Consider the following 24,853-nt stretch of genomic DNA (forward strand, 5'->3'; position numbering starts at 1 on the left):
CCAGCCCCCCCCCCCCACATGGGAGGGAGGAGCAAACCCTGGAGCCCTGAGCCCAGCAGCGGACCTGCTCCAGATGCACATGGCACCCAGCGCACCCTGGCACTGCCTGGCTCCCCAACTAGCGAGTCAGCTCTTGGAGGCAGAAGTATCCCAAAGGTGCCTGGCTCAGCCCTGGAGCCCGAGTACGTGAGTACGTGAGGAAGTGGCCCTTGGAGAGGTAGGAATGGCACCAAGCTATGAGTCAAGAGATCTGAGTTCAGGTGTTGCCTCTGGGGAGCTGTATGGCTTTGGACAACTCTGGGCCTCATTCTGTTCATCTGGCCAGCGAAGGAGTTTTCAAACTTCTTCTTTAGCAGTGGAGTCTTTTCCAATCAGTGAGGCAAGATAAAACGGTGTGCTTTGCCTGCCCACTCCCACCCTCCCCCCCACCCGCCCCACCTCTGAGGACCCCCAAGGCCCCCAAGATCATGGTCCGAAGTTCTCCTCACGTGGATACCCCTTGACTAACTGCTTCACGGATGACCTCGAGGACGTTAGGCCAGGCTGCTCCTGGAAGCCGAGGCGGGGCGGTGGGGGGTGGGGGGTGTCTTTCCCACTCCCCATGGCCTGCCCTCTCCTCTGGGTCTGGGAAGGCAGGCTGCATGGTGGGGGTGACTCCTCCCAGGGGCCAATCATTAACTGGCTTTATCTTTGTGAACGGTCCTGGGGGGCTTGGGTCATGGGCCAGGCTTCCGGCCAAGGCCCAGGGGGTCACTAGAGGAGGAGGGAAAGGACCCTTGTTGCTAAGAAGTGGGGGTGCTTTGGGTCCCTGCCTCTCTTATTTTCCCCTAGAATTTCCCTGAAGGAACCTACATTGCAGCCAACTCAGTGACAACCTGGTGACACAGTTGCTCCGAAGAAAGGCAAAAGCAGGAACCCAGCCAACATACTCCCACCCCTCGTCATCTCTGGCACGCACTGTGCGACTTCTTTTCTTTTTCTTTTTCTAACAGGGGGATGGGGTGGGATAAACCCACGTTCCTATTTCTTTCTGTTTGACTTTAGCCAAATGATAGTGGGCTTGCATTCTCAGGGAGTTTGCTCCCTCACGGGGGTAGGGACAGGAGGAAGGGCAGGGAAGTGACATGATGGGGCACCGACTCTAGCCAGGCCAGGAGCTTTGCTGTGTTCACTGTCACTCGGTATCCATAATACCGCCAGATACCAAAATCCTCCCTGCCAAACCTCCGAGGGTATGGCGGGCAGACTGTGTCTCCCTACAACCTTGGGAGGATGGTCCATGACTCCCATTTTATAGATGAGGAGACTGAGGCTCAGACAGATGAAGTGATTTGTGCGAAGTCACAGCGTGGACATGGTGAACCGAGACTGGGCCCAATCCGCCTGGCTTTTCTCACTGCATGCCATGCAGGTAGGTGGAGGGTGGGGTAGGGGAGCTGGTGGGGGCTTTTCACAGTGAGGGCTCACCAAGCTAGTGTGTGTGTGTGTGTTTTTTTTTAAAAAAGACCGAGGTTCCGGCCTCCCAGGGAAGCAGTTCCCTACCTGCTGAAATGTGATGGGCTCCTTGGAACCACATCTCCCCCGCACCACGTGGTGCCGTGCCTCAGATTTCACATGCATGCTGGGGTTCTCCGAGCTCAGTCTTGTCCTCTCTGGGAGCCTTTACGAAGGCACACTGCCTGGAAGATGTGCACTTTGTATTAGCGATCGCACTCGGATGCTTGATGGAGCTGGTACAGAGACTGGGAGCTCCGGGGACTTTGACCTAGGCAGAGCCTGAGGTTCAGAAGTGGGTACTGACTTGGCCAGGGTCACACCACATGTAGGAGGCTTGACTTTTTTTTGCCCAGGGCGATTGCCAGGTCTCCATACATCCGTGGCAGGCAGCCAGGGGCGCGCTGGGCCCCTGCTGGGGACGGGGAGAGGGCAATGCTGGAGCGAAGGCCTTTCTGCTTTGCCTGGCCCCCGCTGAGTGGCCCTGCGCTGGTCCCGGGCTGGTCTCCTCCTCTGGCCCCCAGGCAAACAACAGCAGTGCTGGACCCACCTCCAGTGTCTGCTTGTTTGTTTAAATTCTCTGGCAGAGACACGCTGTCCCAGAGGGTGGGGACACCAGTGTGGGGCTCACCCCCTGCGGGAGTGTCATTGTCCCTGTGGGCTTTGTCTGGGAATCTTTGTGAAAAAGCCCTAACCCCCCCCTGTGGGCCATCAGGATCCTCCAGGCCTCACCTCCCCGCCTGTTCTCTCTTCTTGCTTCACCTTGTGGACGAATCTGTTCTTCTATCAAGGCTCAAATGCCACCTCCTCCAGGAGGCCTTCCCCTGCTCCCAGCAACTATGGCCCCCTTTGGAGAGTTTCTATTTCCAGTTTCTTCTTTGATTCACCTCCACATAGGAAGCCCCTTCCACAGTGGTGCAGTCCCAGGGCCCAGCCCAAAACAGGGCTCGTGGGCTGAGTTTAATGCCTGCTTATGGCATACATGTCCTACGTCACCTCCTTCAGAAAGCTCTTCCCGACGCCCACTCAGCCGGGTGGGCTGCTCGGCCTCAGAACCTTCATGGCTCCGTGTGCCTCGCTCAGGGGCTTCTTTCCCATCGTGCCTTCTGGGGTGACCGTGTGCACAACCATCGGTGCAGCAACCCTCCTATGCCGGTATTTTCTGTCAGTTTTACAGACAAGGGGAACTGTGGACCAGAGAGGTGGAGTAACTTGCCTAAGGTCACACAGTTAAAAAGAGGCAGAGCCAGGAGTGCCACTTGGGTCCATTTGGACCCAAAGCCCCCGAGCTTTCCACTAACCTTCTTAAGGTCTCCCTGTGCCTCCTATAATATCAGCACAGGTGTCTGGTGCCTGGTAGGCCTTGGAAAAGATACAGAAGTTGAAATGAAGCTCGGCTCCAGGCAGGAACGAGGTTGGAAGGGGGAATATATCTTTAGGACTTCAGCTACCACCTTGTACCATCATCTTCTTCCCAGCAGACAGGGCAGGGGTGTGGACGGGGCAGCAATGGGCAGGATGGGGGTCTGACTTTGAGGGTTAGCAAGGACAGCGTTGTCAGGAAGTGGACATGTCTGGCGCTGACAGGGAGAAGCAATCTAGGGAGACAGCCTGGTGTTAGGGGGTTAAACTGAGGCCCAGGAAGGAGAGGCAGAGGTTTGGCTGATGGGGCAGGGGGTGGTGTGGGTAGGTGTGCTCCCCCCGATAGTGACCCTACCCAGCCCCTCTGCCCGGTCTCCCGCCTGCTTCCCCTCCTACTTCCCTCCCTTTTCCTGACTGGATTCTAAAGGGAGTTAACCTCTCTGGCGGCCTCTGCTCCCATTTTGTTACCAATCAGCATGATTACCTATCATTAACCGAGTCAAGCCTCCAGATCCAGATGTGGCTATGATGTTGGCACTGGAAAAGAGGCCCTGCTTCCTGGCTTTTGCTTTGTCTCTCCATTGCTTTGTTGCAAAGATAACTAGTGAGAGACAGAGAGAGAGACTGACCCACAGCCAGACAGAATTGAGAGGAACCCACCCCATTCTCTCTCCTTCAATTCAACGGCTGGTATTCCTGCCCTTGCTGCAGGTTAGATCTGTGGACTACTCCGTGTCTGGGGGTCGGGAGTTAGTGGAGGGAGAAGACCTTCCTTCCATCCCAGAGAGACCACTTGGAGAAATGTTTAGACAACAGCAAGACTCAGCGACCCTCGCCTCACCTGAGAGGGGCTCTGTGCCTTTATCCACAGGCTTGGAGGTGAACTGCCCACACCCACAGGCGGGAGAGCTTCCCTGAACATCAGAGGTGACAGGACCTCAGGACAAAGTACAACTATTGTGCCTTGGGCCGATCACTACCTCCTTTGTTTGGGGCCACAGCTGGCTCCTGGCCACCTTTCACGTTCTTTTCCACCCCACCCCTGCCCCTCTCTCCCCTCCCCTCTCACCTGGAACACCTTCCCCTTCCTCCTAGGCGCCTTCTGAACTGCACAGAGCCTTCTGTGGAGGCCTCCTCAGACCTGACTGCAGCTGAGGTTGTCCCTGAGGGGACCCAGCATGACCTCTGTTTGGGCTGCTCTCTGCTCCATGCCCCGTCCCACACCATGTTGTTGGGTGATCTTGGGTCCCTCTGTGCCCTTGGGATTTTTCTGGAGGGACAGTCTTCCCTGACACTCCTGCCTGAAGCCACCTACAGAGCGAGGAGAAGTGAAATTAAGTCTGTGGATTAAGCTGTTGGGAAGAGAAGGTGCTATAGAGACATGACGTGGTCTTATGATTGCTGATTTGTGTTCTTTGCTCTGTGCATTGGGCTTTTGGTTCCATGATAATGTGAGCATTGGCTGGGTCCATGATTGTGTACTGTTACCAAAGCTTGTGATACCACGTTGGGGGACGGGATCCAGAGTCAAGCCCCCTCCTCTAAGTCGCCACCAGGTTGTATGTCTGAAATAACAGGTGGAGATGGGAGACCGCGGCCCCCCCCCCCCCACACACACACACCTCGTTCCAGTCTAGGGTGCCAAAATCCCTCAGGCCAGTCTGCAATTCCGCTCCCCTGTTTCCTGTGGTTCCTTGGGTAGAGCTCACAGAGGGAACCTCACATAGGGCATTGGAACACACATTGCTGAATGCCACCAAGGGGGATGGCTGGCTCAGGCTGGGGAGAGCACTGGGGCTAGTAAGTGACAATGAATGGCCACACCTCCTTGGAACCTCTTCACCCTCCTTCCAAGTTCAGGGTCCTTTATTAAGACCTCCTCTTCAGGCCTCCCCAGAGGCTGGGGAAGCCGGAGATGAGAAGGGATATGGAAGTGATGCCACTGGGAGTCTCTGTCCTGGGCTCTGCTGGCTTCAGGGTAGGAATGAGGGAGGGGGGACTGTGCCAAGGTGCCCATACCTTGTGCTCCGGAGGTTTGAGAGGAAAACCAGGTTGGGCAAGGAGGAAGTTCAGCAGCTTGCCTTCCATATCCCATGCAGCAGCTTGAGCGTGGAGCCTAGGTGAGGAGGCCTGCCTGGGAGGGGGGCCCTGAGCCAGCAAATAAATGTTTACTAAAAAGTAAACTGTAAAAAGACCTTGTTCCTGCTGCTGGGAAGCCTGCCAGGTGGTGGAGACAGGCCTGGAGGCATGAATGATGGGAAGGGTAGGATAGAATTGGGGGGAGCCAGCCCCTCTGCTCATAGGGGTCTCAGGACACCACTCCCCTAGAACTGGAGTACTAAAGGGGTAACCTAGCACTCCCACCAAACCACAGCACCACTCCTGAGGTGGGGGGCTGGCTGAGTAACCCTTTTGGATCATTTTGACCAACTTGGGGGAAGTTAGTGCATTCCCATTCTCTCTCACGCTGGCTTCCACTCTCAGCCCAGGCGTTCACAGAGGCTACACCAGCCCTAGGCCAGGCCCTGGCCAGACCTAGATAAATAAGGAGACCAATTGGTCCCTCTCTTCCCACAGGTATTAGAGCCCCCCTTTGTTCCCTGGGGGAGCCCAGGAGCTACTGGGTCAAAGCCCAACCAGGAATTTTTCCAGGTTGGTCCTATATGCAAGGGTGGGGTGGGGGGCCTTGGGGAGCACTTAGAGAAGATAGGGGAGTTGGGAAAGAGCGAGGCTTTGAAGGAATGGAGGGGATGAGAGGAGAGGAGAGAGGCCACCAACTGGGAGAAGCAGGCAAGGGATCCGGGTTCTGAGGGTGCAGAGGACAACTCCCCAATTCTTTTCAGAAGAGGAGTGGTGAGCCTGGTTGGGGCTGATGGAACCCTTGGCCCCCAGCCTGGTGGGAGCTCTGGGCAGCTGGCCTACAGACGTTCCTTAGTGCTGGTGAGTAGGTTTGAATCATCACTCAGGCCCTGGCCTCCATCCGCTCCACCAGCCCCTGGCCTCAGTTCCCTGGCAACATCTGGGTGAGGGGGAGCAGAAACAAGGGCCTCTGTCTGCCCAGCTGCCTCTCCCTTTGGACTCTGCCAGACTCCACTGAGCATACGTGGTCTCCAACAGGTCCTCTCTCCTCCGGGCACTGACTAACCCCGGAACCACACGCTTCCCATTCCCGGCCCCACAAACTTGTGTCAAATACTCTTCCCAAGGGAAGCCCCTCTGGATGCTTCCCAAAGGAACCCAGTCACCCCAGCCTGCTGGCTGCAGCTCACTCTGATGAGCACATTGTCCAGATGGATACACGGGGCCCTCTGTGCCCATCACTGGGCTCTCTGCCCATGGGACCACAGAGTCCAAAAAATACCACTGTTTGGGAGGTCAGAAATGCAGGGCTCAGGGGTAATCTTTCACTCTCATCCTGAGGCCCATTCCCTCTTGAGCCAGAGCTGGGGTGTGTCGCTAGGGGGCGCTCGGCCACCACAGGGAGGCTGGGTGAACTTGGTAGAGCAGCGTCAGCGGAGAGTGAGGACGCGTTGAGTGTCAGTGTGAGTGTGGGGAGGGGTAACTGAGTGTTGGAGGAGGGTGCTGGAGAGGGGAAGAAGGGCAGGGGTCAGCCCAGGACTTCAGGAGATCTGTGTTTCCCTGTCTCCACTCGTTCCTGTTTGATGCCCCCATCCTCACGCCCTCTCCAATATTCCCAGCAAAGGAGAATAGCTCTCTAGTCCTGTTCGCACGTAACCTCACTTTCCTGTTCCCTCCCCGCAAATACAGCGTGTGGGTCTCCGGGCAAAGGGGGGGGGGGGCGGACGGGTAATTTTCAGGCTGTGCGCCGTGGTGGGGGTCGAGCCTTCCCTTCCCTGGGGTGGGTGGGGGGCGTAGGCTTCACTAGGTGTCCGCAGGCGAAGGCTGCGCCAGGGGGCCGAGCCGAACTCAGAGCTGCTGGAGGCGAGTGTCTTCGCCTCGGGGGCGTGCCAGAGGCGGGGTTCGGTGGCCGGGGGCGGAGCCAGGCCTTTTTTTTTGGGCGGCTGGTAGCGTTGAGAAGCGCAGAGGCTTGGGGCAGCCAGGCTGCGGGGAGGCCGCGGCGCGGGGGGCTAGAGGAGCCGGCGGCAGCGGCGCTCGGTCGGAGGACGCGGCGACGAGGCAGACGAACCCTCGGAGTCACCAGCCAGGGGTCTCCGCACTGGAATTTGATATTCACTTAACCAGGGTTTACCCTCCTCCTTTTTTTTTCTTAAACATTTTTTTTTAAAAAACCGTATTCTTTTCAGTTTTAATTTATTTTTGCTTCCCATTCCCCGCTTAAATCGGGCCGACCGCTTGGGAAGATTGCTCCTTCACGCTCCCCAATCACTCCGGATTTTGGAAACCGGTAGCGAGAAGAAAGAGGTAGCAGGAGCTCCGAAGAGAAGTCGAGGAAGAGAGAGACCGGGTCAGAGAGCGCGCGCGAGCGAGCGAGCCACGAGAGGGACAGGGGCGAAGTGAGTGACCTGCTTTTGGGGGTGACCGCCAGAGCGCGGCCCCGCATCAGGACAGCCGCGCTGACCGACAGACAGACAGACACCGCCCCCCGCCCCAGCGCCCACCTCCTCGGCGGCCGGCGGCCGGCGGTGGACGCGGCGGCGAGCCGCGGGCAGGAGCCGCAGCCCGCGCTCGGAGGCGGGGTGGAGGGGGTCGGGGCTCGCGGCGTTGTACTGAAACTTTTCGTCCAACTTCTCGGCTGTTCTCGCTCCGGAGGAGCCGTGGTTCGCGCCGGGGCAGCCGAGCCGAGCGGAACCGGGAGAAGTGCTAGCCCGGGCCGGGAGGAGCCTCAGTCCGAGGAGGAGGGGGAGGAGGAAGAAGAGAAGGAAGAGGAGAGGGGGCCGCGGTGGCGACTCGGCGCTCGGAAGCCGGGCTCATGGACGGGTGAGGCGGCTGTGTGCGCAGACAGTGCTCCAGCCGCGCGCGCGCCCCAGGCCCTGGCCCGGGCCTCGGCTCCGGGAGGAAGAGGAGCCCGCCTGGGCGACGAAGAGAGCGGGCCGCCCCGCAGCCCGAGCCGGAGAGGGAGCGCGAGCCGCGCCGGCCCGGGCCGGGCCTCCGAAACCATGAACTTTCTGCTCTCTTGGGTGCATTGGAGCCTCGCCTTGCTGCTCTACCTCCACCATGCCAAGGTAAGCGGCCGTCCCCGCCCGGCGCCGCGGGCAGCTGCGAGCGCCTCTCCCGGCTGGGGACGTGCGTGCGAGCGCGCGCGTGGGGGTTCCGTGCCCCACGCGGGTCCTTGGGCACCGGGCGCGCGGCTTCCCCCTCTGTCCTCGTACGTGTAGGGGGAGGGGGCGCGCGCTAGGTGGGAGGGCACCGGGGTAGAGTCTCACCGCCCACGCGGGCCCTGCCCACCCACCAGATCACCGCACGTACGATCTGGGCCGACCAGCGGAGGGCGGGAGCCGCTGGAGGAGGCCGAGGGGGCTGGGCTTGCGCTGCCGCCGGCTGCTGAAGTTTGCTCCCGGCCGCTGGTCCCCGACGAACTGAAAGTCCGGGCAGCGGGGGCGGGAGCCGGAGTCCAGCGGGCAGGGGGGTGCTCGGACCTTGGACCGAAGGAGGGCTGAGAGCGTGGAGGGGGCAGGGCGCTGGCGCAAGAGGGGCTCGCTGTCACTGCCGCTGGATCCCTTCGGCCCTCTCCGCGAGTTTAGGAAAAGTTTTGGGGTGGATTGCCGCGGAGACCCCCCTCTCCGCCGGGCCACCTGCGCGGCGCCACCCCCGCCCGTCCCCGCTCGCGTCCCGCTCCGTGCCCGCCCTCCCCCGCCCGGCCGGGCGCGCGCGGCGCGGAGCCGATTACATCAGCCCGGGCCTGGCCAGCCGCGTGTTCCCGGAGCCGCCGCGGCCCGAGCTGGGAGTCCCGGGCGGCGAGCGGCGCCCCTCCCCCCGCCGGCCCTCCGCGGGAAGGTGACCTCTCGAGGTAGCCCAGCGGGAGCACCCGGAGAACCACCCTGTCCCTTCCGGCCGCTTCCAGCCCCTAACCTCTTCCTGTGCTCGGAGGGATTTCCTGACGCCCCTTCCCCGTTTCCTCCCTAGCGCGGAGAGAACCCCCCTGCCCATCCCTTTAGTTTTCGTCCCCCTCTGCTGAGAAGACCCATCTAACCTCTCTCAGCCCCCGAGCCCAGGCAGAGGGGGAGCTCCGTCAGGGGTCAGGGTGTCAGGGCCCACTGGGGGCTTTGTGGAGAGCTACCACTTGGTGACAGGCAGCTCCCCTCCCTTCCCCCACACTTCCAAGTGGGATGCGCTTTAGCTTTTATGGGGTGGGCCACGGGAGGGTTTACAGAGTGTCATTGCCCCACTTTACACTTTTTGGAAAAACGGTTTGAAATTTGCTGAGATGTAGGCAGCCTTGGGAAGAACTCCTGCCAGCCTTGCAAACACACTTTGTCCAGTGAAACGAGACACTGGAGCAGGAGCAGGTGGTTTTTTGGAACTTCAAACTTGCCCACCCAACTTGATTCTCCAAGCCACCTAAGAGGTCATTTCCCACCCCTCCCTTAGACCTTCCCCCTGCAGAGAGGCCCAGGGAAGGAATTGGGCTGGGGTCCCTGCTGCCACCGGAGTTCCTCAGACCCTGGCACAAAGGCCTTGGCTCCAGGCCTCCACGTAGGGAGGGGAGGGGAGGGGAGGAGTGGCGGACTGGCCATAGCGTGACCTTCAGAGGCCCCCAGAGAAGGGCACCTGGCCCCTCCCCGCACAGAACTGCTCCTCCCTGTGCCCCCAGGCCTTGGAGGGGGTATGAAGTTTCTGTCCCCTTTCCTAGTTGGGGCCCAGGAGGAGTGGAGGCCATAGAGAGAATGTTGGCAGAGGGAAGCCAGGGGGTGTCCTGGGGATGGGTGAGGGGCTGAGGTGGACACTCCGGGGGGCCCCTGAGGGAGCTGCAGTTGGAGGCTATCCAGCTGGGAGTCTGGAAACTGTTATCTGACCTTGGTCCTGGGGGCAAGGCTAGGGGAACTGGGGTGCATTGAGGGTGGTGGGTGGGAAGGAGAGAGAGGCAGACAGACTGAGACTCTCATCTCAGTGGGTCTGCAGTTCTGTGGGCTAGGGGGTGGCTCTGCTGTTCAGGATCTGCCCGGAAAGAGGGGCAGATGGGGTGGGCAGTTGGTGAGAACCGGAGACCCTCTGGAAGGGCTGGGAGAAGCCTTTGCCCAGTGCTGTCAGGTTCACATGGTTGGACTTGTTGACCTTCACAGCTTCTGGGGAGGGGAGGAATGATCTGGTGGGGGTGGGGAGGGATGGGGGCAGGCCTCAGGCCTAGGTAGTGCAGGGGGCCCCCTAGGGGCTGGGCATTGCTAAGGCATAAAAGACTTCCCTGGTTGCAATTGAGGAAAGAGCCCAGGTGAGAGGGATTTGGGGACCCCCTCAGTCTGGGAGGGAGGAGAAACCAGGGAACAAGACAGGAGTGTGAAGCTAAAGATGTTGGAGATATATTCAGGCCCTGGTGAGACTTGTGCATGGGCAGAAATGAGCTCTCCCCTCCCTCAGGCCTTCCTCCCAGGTTTTACCCTCCAGGCAACCTGTGGGTTTGCTGAATATTCCTGAAGACTTGAGAGTCTGGATGGGGGAGGGTGGTTGGTGCCCTTCAGGCCTCTGCACCCCCTCCCTTCCTAGCATCAGCTCACCCTGGTATTTGTCATGTCAGCAGGAGAAGGTCACCATGTTGTTTTTCTCGCCCCCAGTCCTTCCTTCCTGCCCCAGTCCAAATTTGTCCTATTTGACCTTAATACTTACCTGTGGCTTTGGACCAGGGAGTGGGGGAGTGTGTGTTGGGGGGGGGGTGGGGGTGTGAGGAGATTCACTTCCCTTAGCTCAGCAATGGGCCAGTGAGAATGGGGAGAGGGAACTGTGGAGAAGGGATCTGGACATTCTGCTGTTTTCCTACTGCATTTTGAGCTTCCCACCCCCAATGTCTGGTCAGCCTTTATCTTCTTTGGCTTCAGAATTGGAGCAGTCTGGGGGTGGTGGGTGGGTTCTGGCCTGTAGGGAGCCCCTGGTGGTGCCTAGTTCTACTCAGAAGCTTTGGAGAAGCCAGGGGCTATGGGCCGGGAGGGCCAGGAGGAGGGAGGAGGGGCAGAGTGGGGGTCCCCCTGCCCATGCCCATGTCTCACTCTTCTGTTTTGTCCTCAGTGGTCCCAGGCTGCGCCTACGGCAGAAGGAGAGCAGAAAGCCCACCAAGGTGAGTCCCCCTGGCTCCTGGATGGGATCCCTTAACTCCCCAAGGGTTGGGTAGGGAGGCCCTGTTTCTTCTTTTATGGTCTGGGGTGGAGATCAGGAAAGGGTAAGATTAACCCTTCTTTCCAGAGGACTGGCTCTTCCCTATGCAGGCCTTTACTAGGGAAAGGACTTGTGGCCTTTTTCTTCTGCTCTTTCCAGTAAAGTTTTCTTTGGAGAGGGAGCTATGAGCATGGACCAGGAGGACAAACATTGCTCAAGGATCCCAGAAGTCTGTTTGTCGCACCCCCACCTCCTCCAAGGGAGGATGGATACTCCATGCCACTTCCAACCCAGCATGTCTCATCTGTGGGGCCTGTGTGCAGGGGCTGTGACCCTTGCCATCCAGAGAGCTGGCTGTGCATGAGCTAGGGGTGCGGAGACCCAGCCTCATGGGACCCCATCGCCCAGTTTGTGTTCCTTTGGGGGTGGAGAGAGAAAGCCCTAGGCCCCCCTCTGCCCTCCAGGTGGAGGAGGTTTGGGTGCTGTGAACTTCCCTGCTGGGCCAGCAGAGGGCTGGCTGTAGCTCCAAGGCGCCCGCCCCACCCCCTGCCCAAGCCCAGTCGGCCTGCCTTTTGTTCGCTGAGGTTTGGTACAGGGAGCCTCCCGTGTCTCCAGGGATGTCCAGGCTCTCCCCACCACTGCCTGTGGCCTCTGCTCAAGCCTGGGGCGGAGTGCCCGATGCTCCTCCCCCAGCTCCCCAGCTCCGAGCAGGTCTTCCTCCAGGCGCTTTTCCCTGACCTTAATCAAGTCGGCCCAGGGTCGCGGCCAAGGGCTGTGTGTGCGCTCCCCGCTGGTGGTGATGCCCAGCCGGTTCTGCCTCCTTCCTGGCCTGGGAACCCTTTCCTTGGCCCAGGGCCTGGCTTCCTGGCCACTCCAAGCCTGTACCACGGACAGGCCACCCGCTCCCTGTGTCCCTACCCCCTCGGCCTCCCAGTGGTCTCAGTGGCCCGAGAGAGGCAAGACAAATGGTCTTTGTTGGGGAGAAGGTTGTCTTCGAGAAATAAGGAAAACAGCGGAAGCCCGATGCTCGAGTGTCTGTGTGTCCTCGCCCTGTGCCAAAGCAGGACAGCTTTCTTGGGAGGCAGTGGCTAGGGTGCTCAGGGTGCTGGTGAAGTGGTCCCCTTCTACCTGCCACCCTGGGGAATCCAGGGAGCTTTCCCAAGGAATTCTCACCCAGAGTCTTTTCACCCTCAGCTATCAGCCAGCTGGCCAGACTTTTCTACTCTCCTGTCCTGGGTGGGACCTGTGGCCTGGGCCACCTCTGTCCCCAATCATGACAAAGTGTCAGGTCTTGATTAGTCATCTTCTTCAATATAGACTTGGCTTAGCAAAGGACTTCTTCAGATCCCTAATCTTGTTTTTATACTCTTTTTTTTTGAAGACACTTGACCTTAACCCTTTTGGGGGTAGAGAAGAATTTTGTGGCCATTGCCTGAATGGAGAAAGTAGAGGTGGTAGGCAAGGCCTGGGATTGGCTTGGGGGTCCCCCCCCCGTTCTTTCTGTTTTCACATCTGTGGCTTCCCCGCTTCTTACTTTCCCTCCTCGTCTCTCCAAAGTCTCCTCAACCCACTTATGATACACACAGCCCGCTGGCTCCTTCGCCTTCGTTGCCCTGGAGGGAGGAGGGAGAGGAGGCTCAGCTGCAATCTCTGGGGAGAGCAGCCTGGCTGAGGTTCCAGACCTTGTGGTACCTGGGCTGAGAAAAGGGAGCTTGTTTGGGGGCTGGAAGTGGTAGACAAAAACTCCACATTTCAGCCTTTGTTTCAGTGTCTTTAGAGATCAGCCCAGCCCGCTTGCACAGATGTGCGGAGGGAGGGACTGGCCCGCGGTCACACCAAGTGGCGGCCGGAGCCCTGCCTCCTTGCTGGCTGGGTGCTGCCCTTCCCTCCTGTGTAGGGGAATCTCATTTCAGGGACAGAATTGCTATGTGGAGGTGGGGGTGTGTGATAGGGAGTGGCAGGCTGGGCCACAATTTGGAGTAGTCATTCCAGAGTCCTGAGTTTATTTATTCTCAAGGGCCCGCCCCTGTGGCCCAGAATTACCCCTTCATGCACCGATGCACCCCAGGCCCCGCCTCCAGCCTGGGAAGCTGTCTTTGCCATGCTCTCCCTCCGGATCAGCTTCTAGAAGTGCTCTGTGGCTGCAGTGGCAACACCGTTTTTCCATGATGCAAGCAGTTTGCCCTCTTGGGTGGGGTTATCGGTGGCTGGCAGGGCCTGCACAGTGTGCCCGCCCACTGCCACCTGCTGATTCCAGGCAGCCCCAGTCCTGTGCTGTGCCCACTGCCTCCTCAGCCTACCTGCGGGGAGGGGTCTGGCAGGTGGCAGGGTGCCCCCTGAAGCTTCCCCTCTGTTGGCTCATGGCAGAGGAAGGCTAAGGAAGGCTCTGATGCCCAGGCTGATTTTAACGCTACCACTTACTAGCAGCGTGGCCTTGGGGCAAGTTACTCAGCCTCCAAGCCTCTGGTTCCATGTTTGTAAAATGGAGGTCCTGCTAGAACCTCGTAGTAGAGTATTGTTTGAGATGTCAACTATAGAGTCCTGTGCACAGTGCCCAGCATACAGTAAGTGCTCATTGGATGTGGCTATGGAGAGGTTGTACATAAATGGGGAGTAGGATGGCCAAGCTGGCTGTTCCTTTTTCTATGGGATGCTTAGAGCACCCCAACAGGTATACTCCTACTCACACTGTCCTCTGGCATCAAGGTTGACCCAGGAATTGGCTTGGCTGTCATGCTGAGGCAGGGGGATGAGATGTGGCAGGCAGGCCCTCTCCCTCAGAACCCCACAGCATCCTGCGATCTTTGGCATAAAAACAGGTCTTCAGCAGTGTTGCTAGAAAGCTTAGGGAAGGACTTCAACCACAGCTGGAGGGACTGAAGTTAGATGTGTGGGAGGACTTTCCCGATAGTGGGTACCTCTCACAGAAACCCTGGAGAGTGGCCTTGTGGAGCTGGGTGGAGATCGGGCTTGGCCATCTTTTGTGTGACCTGCTGGACTCATGTGCCACCCCCTCCCGTGCAGTGGTGAAGTTCATGGATGTCTACCAGCGCAGCTACTGCCGTCCAATCGAGACCCTGGTGGACATCTTCCAGGAGTACCCTGATGAGATCGAGTACATCTTCAAGCCGTCCTGTGTGCCCCTGATGCGGTGCGGGGGCTGCTGCAACGATGAGGGCCTGGAGTGTGTGCCCACCGAGGAGTACAACATCACCATGCAGGTGCGTGCCTGTGAGGAGGAGGGGCAGGAGGGCACTTGAGAGGAGGAGCCCGACCTGCCTTGTCCAGCTCCTGCCCCTGAGTCAGTCAGGGAGGTGTGGCAGGTCTTGCCTCTTTGGGGAAAAAGAAGCCTGTACTTCCCAGTCCAGGTTCCCAGCAAACCCCAACCGCCTCCTCCTTCTCCCTGACCTTTGCCCCTGGGTTCAGGAGGAGAATGATACCTGTGACAGGAGCCTGTCTCGTCCTCCCTCCCTCTTTGGGGCTCTGTTTGGGAAGCTGGATGAGTGTGGTTTGTAGAGAGTTTCTAAGCCAGTGGTTTGATGCTGTCTGGTGATGGGGTCCGTTTTAGCCTGGATAGGGTGGGAGGGAGGGAGCTGTGAGACCCCAGGGTGGGGGCTCTCAGGGTGAGGCCTAAAGGGATGAAAGGAGGGGAGGGATGGGGAGTGGTGAGAACTTAGGATCTGAATTCCCAGCCTGGCCAACCCGTGCAGCTGTGTCTGCCCTCAAGAGGAGCAGGGGCTCCTTGAGGTCAGCAGGGTTGGGGGAGTTGGGGTGGGCCTGAGGCTCTTTCTGATAGAGCCCCCGGCCCCCCTAACTCCACCACCCATCGCTGCTCTGTAGAACCCCTGGGGGCTGAGTGGCAGGAGCCACAGGGGTGTCCCACCTGGGTATGGCTGGCTGGGTCACTAACCTCTGTGATGTGCTTCCTTCTCCTCTAGATTATGCGGATCAGAATTCACAAAGTCCAGCACATAGGAGAGATGAGCTTCCTACAGCACAGCAAATGTGAATGCAGGTGAGGGCGCAGTCAGCAAACGGCTGCCTGCTCTGTGCCAGGGTTCAGCCCGTTCCGCTTCTTAGCCCCTTTCCACCTCCCAGCTGTGTGACCTTGGGCATTTCAATTTTACCTCAGTGCCTCAGTTTCCACATCGGTAAAGTGGGTACAATAATAGTATGTACCTCATAGCATTGTTATAAGGATTAAGTGAGTTACATGTAAAGAGATTCAAACTGTATTGTTATATCGTAAGTAACGATGTTAAGTTTTTATTAGTAGAAGTATTGTTATTATATCATCACTATCATCACCATCTAAACCCTTCTCTGTTTTGTTCTTTTCTCTTTCTCTACCCACTGCAGACCAAAGAAAGAGAGAGCAAGGCAAGAAAAGTAAGTGGCCATGACTTCAGTTCTCCTTCTCCTTGCCTGTTTTCTTGGTTTGGGGCTGTTGGCTTCCTCTGTCAGGGGCCTGATGACTTCACGGGGTCAAAACGTGGTCTCATGAGGACATGTGGTGGCCGCAAGGGGATGGAGCAAACTCCAGGATTATGGCTGTAGACGTAGGGACAAAACCCAGCCTGGAGCCTGCAGCTTCCTTTGGGAGAACCGACGAGCTCCAGGTCTTCAGGTCGTCCCCGGCTGGGACTTGAGGTTTTGGTGTGCGAGGGGTAGTGTGGACGCGGGCTCCCTGGCATGCCGTAGCTTCCCATCACCCACCGCAGGGAGCGGGAGCGGGTGGCAGAGAGGCCAGCTTTTGTGCGTCAAGAGGAAGCGGCCCCTCTGGTGGCTGCCGTGGGGGTGCAGTTGGCTTTGGGGCCGGCTGGCGTGCTTTTGGGTGTATGCCCTCCTGCAGGAGTGAAGCAGGCCAGGCACCCAGCCCTCCTGGTCAGGGAGAAAGAATTGATGGAATGTCGGTCATTTTCTGAGGCTTCCAATGGCTCAGTGTGGAGGGTCAAGTCAGGATGGAGCAGGGCTGGGGCAGGGCAAGGTCTGGGGGCAGTGAGCCCTCAGGACTCGGTGAGCAGCTGGCCTGGGGGACGAGTCTGCAGGAAAAGAGACTGAGAGAGATCACCTATGCCCTTCCCTCCCCTCCCTCACCACCCTGTCTGCTCAGTTTCGGAGGACATTGAAGGCCCTTAGGCCTCAACCCTTCGCCTCTTCCTGAAGTCCCCAACTTCCAGAATTCCTGTGGGAGGGAGAGAGAGAGAGGGGAAGAGGAAGAGAGAGGAGAGGGAGAGAGAAGGAGGAAGAGGGAGAAGGCGAGTGCACACACTCGAAGACCTTCCTCCTCCTAGCATTTCTCCCGACAAGAGGAAACAGACCTGCCCTTTCCTCAGTGCCTTTCTCCCTTTCTTCCCCTGTGGCGGACATTCTGAGGGGCATGCTCTTGGGCTGGCATGTGAGAGGAGCGCTGTTTCCCTTGACTGGACAGGCTTCAGCCTGCCTCCCTTGCCCTTTCCCCAAAGGCCTGCTTTGCCCACAGGGAGAGTGGGGGCTCAGTCTGGTGAGATGGTGCAGCAGGCTTTGACAGGCTGGGGAGGTGCAACCTGCCAAGTGCGCCCAGGCCCCTCCTCCCCACGCCTCCCTACCTCCCACCCCACCCTCCTGCCAGCCTGCCCGGGGCTGTGAGGACACCCAGCCCCACCTCTCAGCAGCCCAGGTTATGACTCGGACGGGCTGATGCCTTATATGTGCCGCCCTTGGCTTTGTGCCAGCCCCCAGTGGCGCTGCTCCCCCACGTTCTCAGAGGCAGGGCCTCTGGAGGGACCCTTTAGCTATTGCACTTGGAAATGAAGATAGAAGGTGCCTGGACACAGCCAGCCAGCCCCCCCCACCCCCACCCCCAATTAAGTCAGGTTTCTGACCTTTCACCCCAAAGCCTGGCCTACCTTTGATAGCCCCCTGCCAACAGGACCGGGCTTATACAGGGTGAAGGGGCTGCTCTTGGTGCTTTGCCCCCTCCCTGGGACCAGGAGCCACCATGAGCATGGAGGCCTTTGGGGTTTGTGCCCTCCCCCCAAGGCCATGCCCGGGGCTGGGTTTGGCACCCCAGGGTGGCTAAAGTGAGCAGCAGGAGCCATCCGGTGCTTGCTGCCCCAACCTGCACATGCGTGCGAGCTCTTCCTCGGAGGCTGCCTGCCTCCTGCCCTGAGCACGTCCTGTCCCCTGCCCTCCTCACGGCTTCTCTTCCTCTCCCTTGCCCCCCCCCTCCTCTCTGGCTCTGTTTTTTTATTTTCCAGAAAATCAGTTCGAGGAAAGGGAAAGGGGCAAAAAAGAAAGCGCAAGAAATCCCGGTATAAATCCTGGAACTTGTACGTGGTGCCGCTACTGTCTCGTTCCCTGGAGCCTCCCCAGGGCCCCCAATCTAACTCCCGCTTGCAGGACCCCTTAACCCTCCCCCCTCCCTCTGTCCCTCCCTTCCTGCCTCTTGTCCTCCCCTCTGCCCCAGTGTCTCACTCTCTCATTCTCACTCCACTAATTGGCACCAATGGGTAGATTTCGTGGTGGTGTTGCTGGTCCAACGTTGGGGGTGGGTGGGCAAAGTGGGCTTGGAGGAATCAGGGAGGGGGCTCTGGCCTGTGCTTGGCTGGGCACTGCCTTTCTCTCACCCACTGGGCACTGGTGGCCGGCCCATGTTGGCATGGGTGCCGGGCACTGGGGCCTGCTCACCCAACTGGTTTCCACTGCTCTAGGCTTCTGTGCTTGTCTGGAAGCTGAGGGTGGTGAGGAGGGTGGTGTGAGGAATGGGCTTGAATGACTCGAAGCAGCTTGTTGTTGGCCGAAGGAGGAGGTGGGGTGGGGTCAGGCACCATCTGGCACCTCCTCTCATGGACTTGGAGCTCCTCGAGGAGGTCCCCCTCTCCCAGCCCGACCACGGCACCCACAGAAGCCTCTCAGTAGGGCGGCTGCTTCCTCTGTGTTAGAGGCTGTGGTGGGCCATGCTCTGGGGCAGCTGCCCGTGCTCCCCTCTGGACACTGCCTCTGGGCTCAGCCGGGTGTCACACCCTATTTCAGCCCACCCCTGGCGGAGGGGCCTTGGCACGCGCCCTCGCACGCACGGGGAGAGGGTGGCTCCCGAATGCCGCCCCAGCAGGTGAAGAGTCGGGTGCTCTTTTGGGGGCAGCAGCAGTTGGGACCCTGTGGCCCGAGGCTTGCGCTCGTCCGTCAGTCCGGCGGACAGCACTGCCCTCCCGGCAGCCCTCTCCTTGCACTCTGCCCGTCTGTGTCTGCCTCTCTCTGCGGGGGGCTTCCTACCAGTGCCGCCTCTTTCTGCGCGCTCTGTCTTCCACTGCAGCACTCGGATCCTTCCAGGGCGTGGAAGGGTGTGGGGGCCCACGAGCTGGGTGGGGGCCCTGCTGCACACAGTAGGGGGTGTTGCATGGTTTTTTTCTCTCTCTCTGCTGACGCTCTAGCTTAGATGTCTTTCCTTTTGCCTTTTTGCAGTCCCTGTGGGCCTTGCTCAGAGCGGAGAAAGCATTTGTTTGTACAAGACCCGCAGACGTGTAAATGTTCCTGCAAAAACACAGACTCACGTTGCAAGGCGAGGCAGCTTGAGTTAAACGAACGTACTTGCAGGTTGGTTCCCAGAGGGTGAGCGAGTCAGAGAGGGGCTTGACACAGAGATGGAGACAGAGAGAGGAAGAGAGAGAGAGAGTGCGAGAGAGCGAGCGGTACCTGCGAGGGGCCAGCTGCTTGCTTGGCTTCTAGCTGCCTGCCTGGCGACTACTACCTTCCTGGCTCGCGAGGCCCCTGCGGTGGGTGGCGGGCGCTGGTGTGGCCGGGCAGGGCCCCGTAGACGTTGCCCTGGTTGCCTGAGTGGGTAGACTGGTGTGGCTCAATGTGGTGGTGTGGACGCAAGCTGAGTGTTGTGTCCTGTGGTCCTGCTCGTGGTGGCTGTTGGTCCTGACCTTGTGGTTACTACCATCGCTATTAACACCGAGGGCCCTTCCCGGTGTGGGGACGCTATAAAACGCAGACACTCTCCTGGGGGCCTGGCCCTCTGCAGTCTGCACCACTAGTCTTTTCACCCCTCACTGTCTCTCCACAGGGGGCAGGGCGTGAGTCCCTCCTCATACTGGGGTTCCGGAAGGCGTGGGCTCTGGCTGTCGGTTTAGGGTGGGTAGAAGATTTAACATCTGGGGGACAGAAGAGTTCTTTCATACTCCAGTAGTCGAGGCAACAACCCCTGACAGCCCACATAGTTCAGATGCCCCCGGGATGGGTGGAGGGAGGGCTGATGCCCACTTTCCTAACATCAGACTGTGAACTAACTCCTCACACCTGGTCCTGGTTTTTACTCACCTGTGTACCTGTGTGACCCCCCCCCCCCAGGGCATCTATACCTCGGTCCACAGTGGGGACCAGGGGAGTGTCAAGGGTGTGAGCAAGGTCAGAGGGTGAGGCCAGGAGCACAGGGCTGTTTGTACCAGTGTGGCCGGTGCTCAAGCATCACCCGGGGAGGAGGGGCTTTTGTGGGATTCCCAGGGTTAGTCCACACGCTTCATTAACAGAGTCCTCGGAATGTGGCCACCGCCCCGCCACCATGTTCCTGTGGCTTGTGAGTGGTCAGAGGATGCTGGGGACCGTGTCTTGGGGTGTCGCTGTGGGGCTCTGTCTGTCTTGGTGATATGTGAAGACAGAGAGTGTATATTGGTGTTGGCGGTGGGGGCTCTGCCTAACTCCAGGAGTGGATGAGGGGTCTCCACATCCCCTGGTGGTGGTGGTGGTGGGGGGGGTTGGGGACTTGCCACTTTAGGGCTTCCATAGAGATGATTCTGCAGAGAGACGGTCTGGGGTGGGGTTGTATGCAGTGACCTGGGAGCTAACTGAAGTTACCCCAGCTTCTGGAGACCTCCCCCAGCCCCTGACTTAGCTGTATGGGGTATTCAGCACCCCAGCTAAAGGCTTAGGATCCCCATTCTCAGAAGGGCAGGGCCTGCTCCAACTCCTCACAGTGGGGCGGGCAGATGTCCATCAGCCCAGGGGCGGGGGCACGAGGAGCGAGTTCTTGGAGGCCCCTCCGCTTCAGGGCGACAGCACAGCCGCCGATGGCCTCTCCCCCACCCCACGCAGAAGAGCGTATTGGAAAGGAAAGGGGCCGGGGGCCGGGGGCCGGGGCCTGCTGCTGCCAGTGAGCGCAGGAAGGACGGGGCCTGTGGCTGAGGCTGGGAGGGCGGGGTGGCTCCCCCTGCCTTGGGAGCCCCACTTTCTCAGGGGCAGGGTCCCCCTTCGGCTGGCTGTCTCCCACTGGGCCCCTTTCCCTTGCTCACTCTCCCCCAGACCTGCCCCAGGAGACTGAGCTGAAACACCTCCTTCTGCAGGGACCTTCCTGGCTCCCTCCATTAGCTCTTAAGCGTCACGCAGGGACTGTTCCTTCGTTTGTGTTTATTTGTTGCGTGTAATGGGGTGTCTCCATGTCCTTGCTTTGTCTCAACTCAGTTGTAAGCTTCAGAGGGCCGATGGGGAGCCCTGAGCGTGGCTACCGCTCAGACAGTGGCTGGGACAAGGGCCCCTTGGACAGGGGTTGGCCTCTCCCTCGCCCGCCCGGGCTCCCCCAGGCAGGACCATGCTGTCACCGTCCTCCTGCTGCCGGGGACCCCCCCCCAGCTCCTCTCCCGGCCCTAACCCCGCCTCTGTTTTCCGTTCCGCAGATGTGACAAGCCGAGGCGGTGAGCCAGGCCGGAGGAAGGAGCCTCCCTCAGGGTTTCGGGAACCAGACCTCTCACCAGGAGAGATGGGTACGGAATGACTGATACAGAAACCACGCCGCTGCCACCACATCACCACCACCATCGACAGAACAACCCTTAATCCAGAAACCTGCAATGAAGGAAGAGGAGACTGCGCAGAGCACTTTGGGTCCGGAGGGCGAGACTCCGGCAGAAGCATTCCCGGGCCGGTGACCAAGCACGGTCCCTCTTGGATTTGGATCGCCATTTTATTTTTCTTGCTGCTAAATCACCGAGCCCGGTAGAGAGTTTTATTTCTGGGATTCCTGTAGACACACCCACCCACATACATATGTTTATATATATATATATTATATATATAAAAGTAAATATATATATTTTATATATATATAAAATATATATATTCTTTTTTTTTAAATTAACATTGCTAATGTTATTGGTGTCTTCACTGGATGTATTTGACTGCTGTGGACTTGAGTTGGGAGGAGACTGTTCCCGCCCAGATCCCGACAAGGAAGAAGATGGGAGGAGAGACTCTGGCATGATCTTCCTGTGGCTCTTAGGGAGGCCAGGGTCCCCCTCCCTTGCCTAGGAGCATGCAAGGCCAGGGCATGGGGGCAAATTTGGCCTGCTTTTGGGAACACCGACAAACCCAGCCCTGGTTCCGAGCCTCTGCCCCGAGTCCAATGGACAGAAGGACAGACGACAGGTGCAGGGGTGAGGACGCTGGCTCCGATCAGGAGTTTGGGGAGCCTCAGGACACTGCTGTGCTTTGGGGAGCCCCTCCACGTGCTGCACGGGCATCCTGCCCCAGGGGCACTGCCTGAAGGATTCGGGAGCCTGGGCAGCCTTGACCTACTCTCACCTGCCTCTGAGATGCCCAGGAGGCCGCCGCCGGGTGTCCTGGCGAAGAGGAGAGGACGCTGGTGGAAGAACAGCAGCCTGGTGAAGCTCGTCGTCTGTGGGGAGGGCCTCTTGCCTTGGCCACTTCCCTGCTCCCTTCCTGGGCCCGAGGTCCTCAGACCATTGAAACCACTAGTTCTGTGCCCCAGGAGACCTGGCTCTGTGCGTGTGAGTGGCTGACCTCCCTCTGTCCCCCCACCCGACCCTTCCCGCGGCACCGAGAGACAGGGCAGGATCCATGTGCCCACCATGGAGGCAGAGAAAAGAGAAAGTGTTTTATATACGGTACTTATTTAATATCTCTTTTTAATTAGAAATTAAAACAGTTAATTTAATTAAAGAGTAGGGTTTTTTCAGTATTCTTGGTTAATATTTAATTTGAACTATTTATGAGATGTATCTCTCTCGCTCTCTCGCTCTCTCTCTCTTATTTGTACTGGTCCTTGCTGGTCTTTGTGTATAAAATTCATGTTCCCAGTCTCTCTTCCCTGATCGGTGACAGTCACTAGCTTGTCCTGAACAGATATTTAATTTTGCTAACACTCAACTCTGCCCTACCCTTTCCCCCCGGCTCCCCACCACACATTCCTTTGAAATAAGGTTTCAATATACATCTACATACTATATATATATTTGGCAACTCGTGTTTGTATATATATATATATGTTTATGTATATATGTGATTCTGATAAAATAGACATTGCTATTCTGTTTTTTATATGTAAAAACAAAACAAGAAAAAATAGAGAATTCTACATACTAAATCTCTCTCCTTTTTTAATTTTAATATTTGTTATCATTTATTTATTGGTGCTACTGTTTATCCATAATAATTGTGGGGGAAAAAGATATTAACATCACATCTTTGTCCCTAGTGCAGTTTTTCGAGATATTCCGTAGTACATATTTATTTTTAAACAGCAACAAAGAAATACAGATATATCTTAAAAAAAGCATTTTGTATTAAAGAATTTAATTCTGATCTCGGAGCTCCTCCTGGTTTCTCCTTCTCCATTGAATCTTTGTTCCAGGTTTCCTCCTGTCCCCTTTCCCTCCTCCCTTGGGGAACATGGCATTTACTTGAGGCCTGGGAAAGGGGTCCCAGGTGCTGGGGCCTGAGTCCTTCCGGGGTAGCTGGGCTGGTCCTGGGGAACCTGTCCATGCTCTGCCGTGATATGGCGGGGCGGGGGGCCCTCTGGGAACGGGGGAGGGAGAGACAGTTCCTCAGACAGGAGCCACGGGCTCCCAAGTGAGTAGAGCTACCTTTAGGACCCACGTAGTCCTGGCCCTCCCTGTCCCTTGGTCAAGGAACGAACTGGCCATGGGTCTGAGCTTGCTACTCAGCGGAAAGGGGAGGGCTGGATTTGGCTATGGGACTGGGAAGTGGGTGCTCATGGGGACCTGGACCCCAAGACGTCCTTGAGTTTTCCTTAGTGAACCCTGGAGTTCCCTGAGCCCCTGAAAGGTAGACCCATAGCTCTTCTCAGAAGACCACCCTGGCTGCCCCTGGGTGGTCTTCTCTCCTGGGGTCCTGGGGCAAGTAGAAGCTGTCTGGGTCATTGGCATTTATGAACATCCTTCCAAACCCACTTCCTCTAGCCTCTCTCTTACTCCTTCAAACAGGATTTATGGGGACAGCCATCAGGCTAGGGCAAGGGATGCTGTTAGGACCAAGACACAATTTCAACCCTCACAGAACTATAAATCCACGAAGAGGAAAATCCATAACATAGGATGGGGGCCTCTGATCCAGTTTGGGGGTGGGATGCATTGGGGGTAGCAGAGTCTGGGGGTCTTCTCATGGCATTACCTCTAGGCTGCCCCTTAAGGAACCGGTAGAAGAAGACCAAACAGGGAGGGGAGGGTGGAAGGGTTGAAGCGGACATTCCAGGCAGAAGGGAAAGTGTAAGCAAAGGCTTGGCCGGGGCACTCGGACAGGGAGTGGGTGAGGGGTGGAGACCCGAGAGACAGGCAGGGTTAGCTTCTGGGGAGCCTGCAATGCTGCCTCCCCCAGAGCCACTGAGCAGCGGCTGAAGGGCTTTCCACGGAGCATCCCAGGGGCGAGGCAGGGGTTGCAGTCCTGCATGGGGAGATGCCCGGATGGTGGTGGTGTGGTGGCTTCCACGACTGCTGGGGAGGGTGCCCGCTGCCTCCTGGCTACACTGAGGCCGGAGGCAAGGTCTCTGCCCGAACTGGAGCTCATTTTCCAGGTGCTTTCCACCTGCTGCTCTCACACCCACTGAATCCACACAACTGCCCTGTGGGGCTGTGGCCATCCCGAGGACGTATTGGCCTGAGCCTCTCAACCCCGAACTGTCCCCTCGACTCACTTGACTTGCCACACAACAGCCAGAGTGAACCTGTTAGAATGTGAGCCCAGTTGTGTCACCTTTTGACTTAAGACCCAGCAAGACTGTTTTACTCAGAAAAAGCCAAAGTCTGTACAAGGGCCTTAAAAGGCCTGCACCGTCCAGGCTGCCTCTACCTCCCCAACTCTGCCTCCTTGGTCACTCGGCTCCAGCCACGCTGGCTTCTCTGTCCTCAAACGGCAGGCGTGTTCTCTCCTTGGGCCCTGGTGCTGGCATTCCCGCTTCCTGGAGCATCTTTCCCAGGTGTGACATACCTTCAGTCTCGTTACCTTCTCTGTGAGGCCACCTTGACCCCTGCGTTTACCATCGACACTCCTCTCTCCCTCTACTCCGGATGCTCCTGTTTAGCATCCCTTCCCCCCCCCCCCCACCCCCCGTAGCGCATACAACCTTCTAACATTCTAGAACAGAGCTGCTCAATAGAACCATAACATGAGCCATGTATGTAACAACGTTTTCTAGGAGCCAGATTTTAAAAAGGTACAAAGAAACAGGTAGAATTGAGCGGGATAATAAATTTTACGTAACCCCATATCTAAAATATCATCCCACCACCTAATCAATATAAAAACCAATGAGAGACGGGATACTTTTAAAGTTAAATCTTTGAATCATTGTGCATTTTGTTCTTACCCACATCTCATTGGGGGTTGCCCCATATCCAATGCTCAATCTACACGCTGGCCAGTGGTTACCATTTTGGATAGCGTAGCTCTAAGATTTACTCCCCACTGGGTCCGTCTTCACCGCCTCTCCCCCATCCGCTCTCCCCGACTAGGGTGCCAGCAACCGGAGGGCAGAGACTTTTGTCTG

At 57.9% G+C, this 24,853-nt stretch overlaps 1 protein-coding gene across 1 annotated transcript; it reads left to right on the plus strand.

The window, feature by feature from the left end:
* The first annotated feature begins 1,354 nt into the window (after positions 1–1,354).
* On the plus strand, positions 1,355–22,653 carry VEGFA (vascular endothelial growth factor A). Its single transcript, XM_008153240.3, has 9 exons — positions 1,355–1,411; positions 7,227–8,000; positions 10,993–11,041; positions 14,104–14,300; positions 15,018–15,094; positions 15,439–15,468; positions 17,319–17,390; positions 18,523–18,654; positions 20,730–22,653. The coding sequence occupies exons 1-9, from the start codon at positions 1,355–1,357 to the stop codon at positions 20,749–20,751; spliced, it is 1,410 nt and encodes a 469-aa protein (XP_008151462.2). The 3' UTR covers positions 20,752–22,653.
* Positions 22,654–24,853: the final 2,200 nt, after the last annotated feature.

The sequence above is a fragment of the Eptesicus fuscus genome, chromosome 10 (genome assembly GCF_027574615.1).
Source record: "Eptesicus fuscus isolate TK198812 chromosome 10, DD_ASM_mEF_20220401, whole genome shotgun sequence".
Taxonomy (NCBI): Eukaryota; Metazoa; Chordata; class Mammalia; order Chiroptera; family Vespertilionidae; genus Eptesicus; species Eptesicus fuscus.

Excerpts from the sequence above, each read along its gene's own strand:
- VEGFA (XM_008153240.3), top strand. The coding sequence starts at position 1,355 with ATGGTGAACCGAGACTGGGCCCAATCCGCCTGGCTTTTCTCACTGCAT. Across the intron at positions 14,301-15,017 it reads AGTACAACATCACCATGCAG|ATTATGCGGATCAGAATTCA; the intron begins GTGCGTGCCTGT and ends CTTCTCCTCTAG. Across the intron at positions 15,095-15,438 it reads CACAGCAAATGTGAATGCAG|ACCAAAGAAAGAGAGAGCAA; the intron begins GTGAGGGCGCAG and ends TACCCACTGCAG.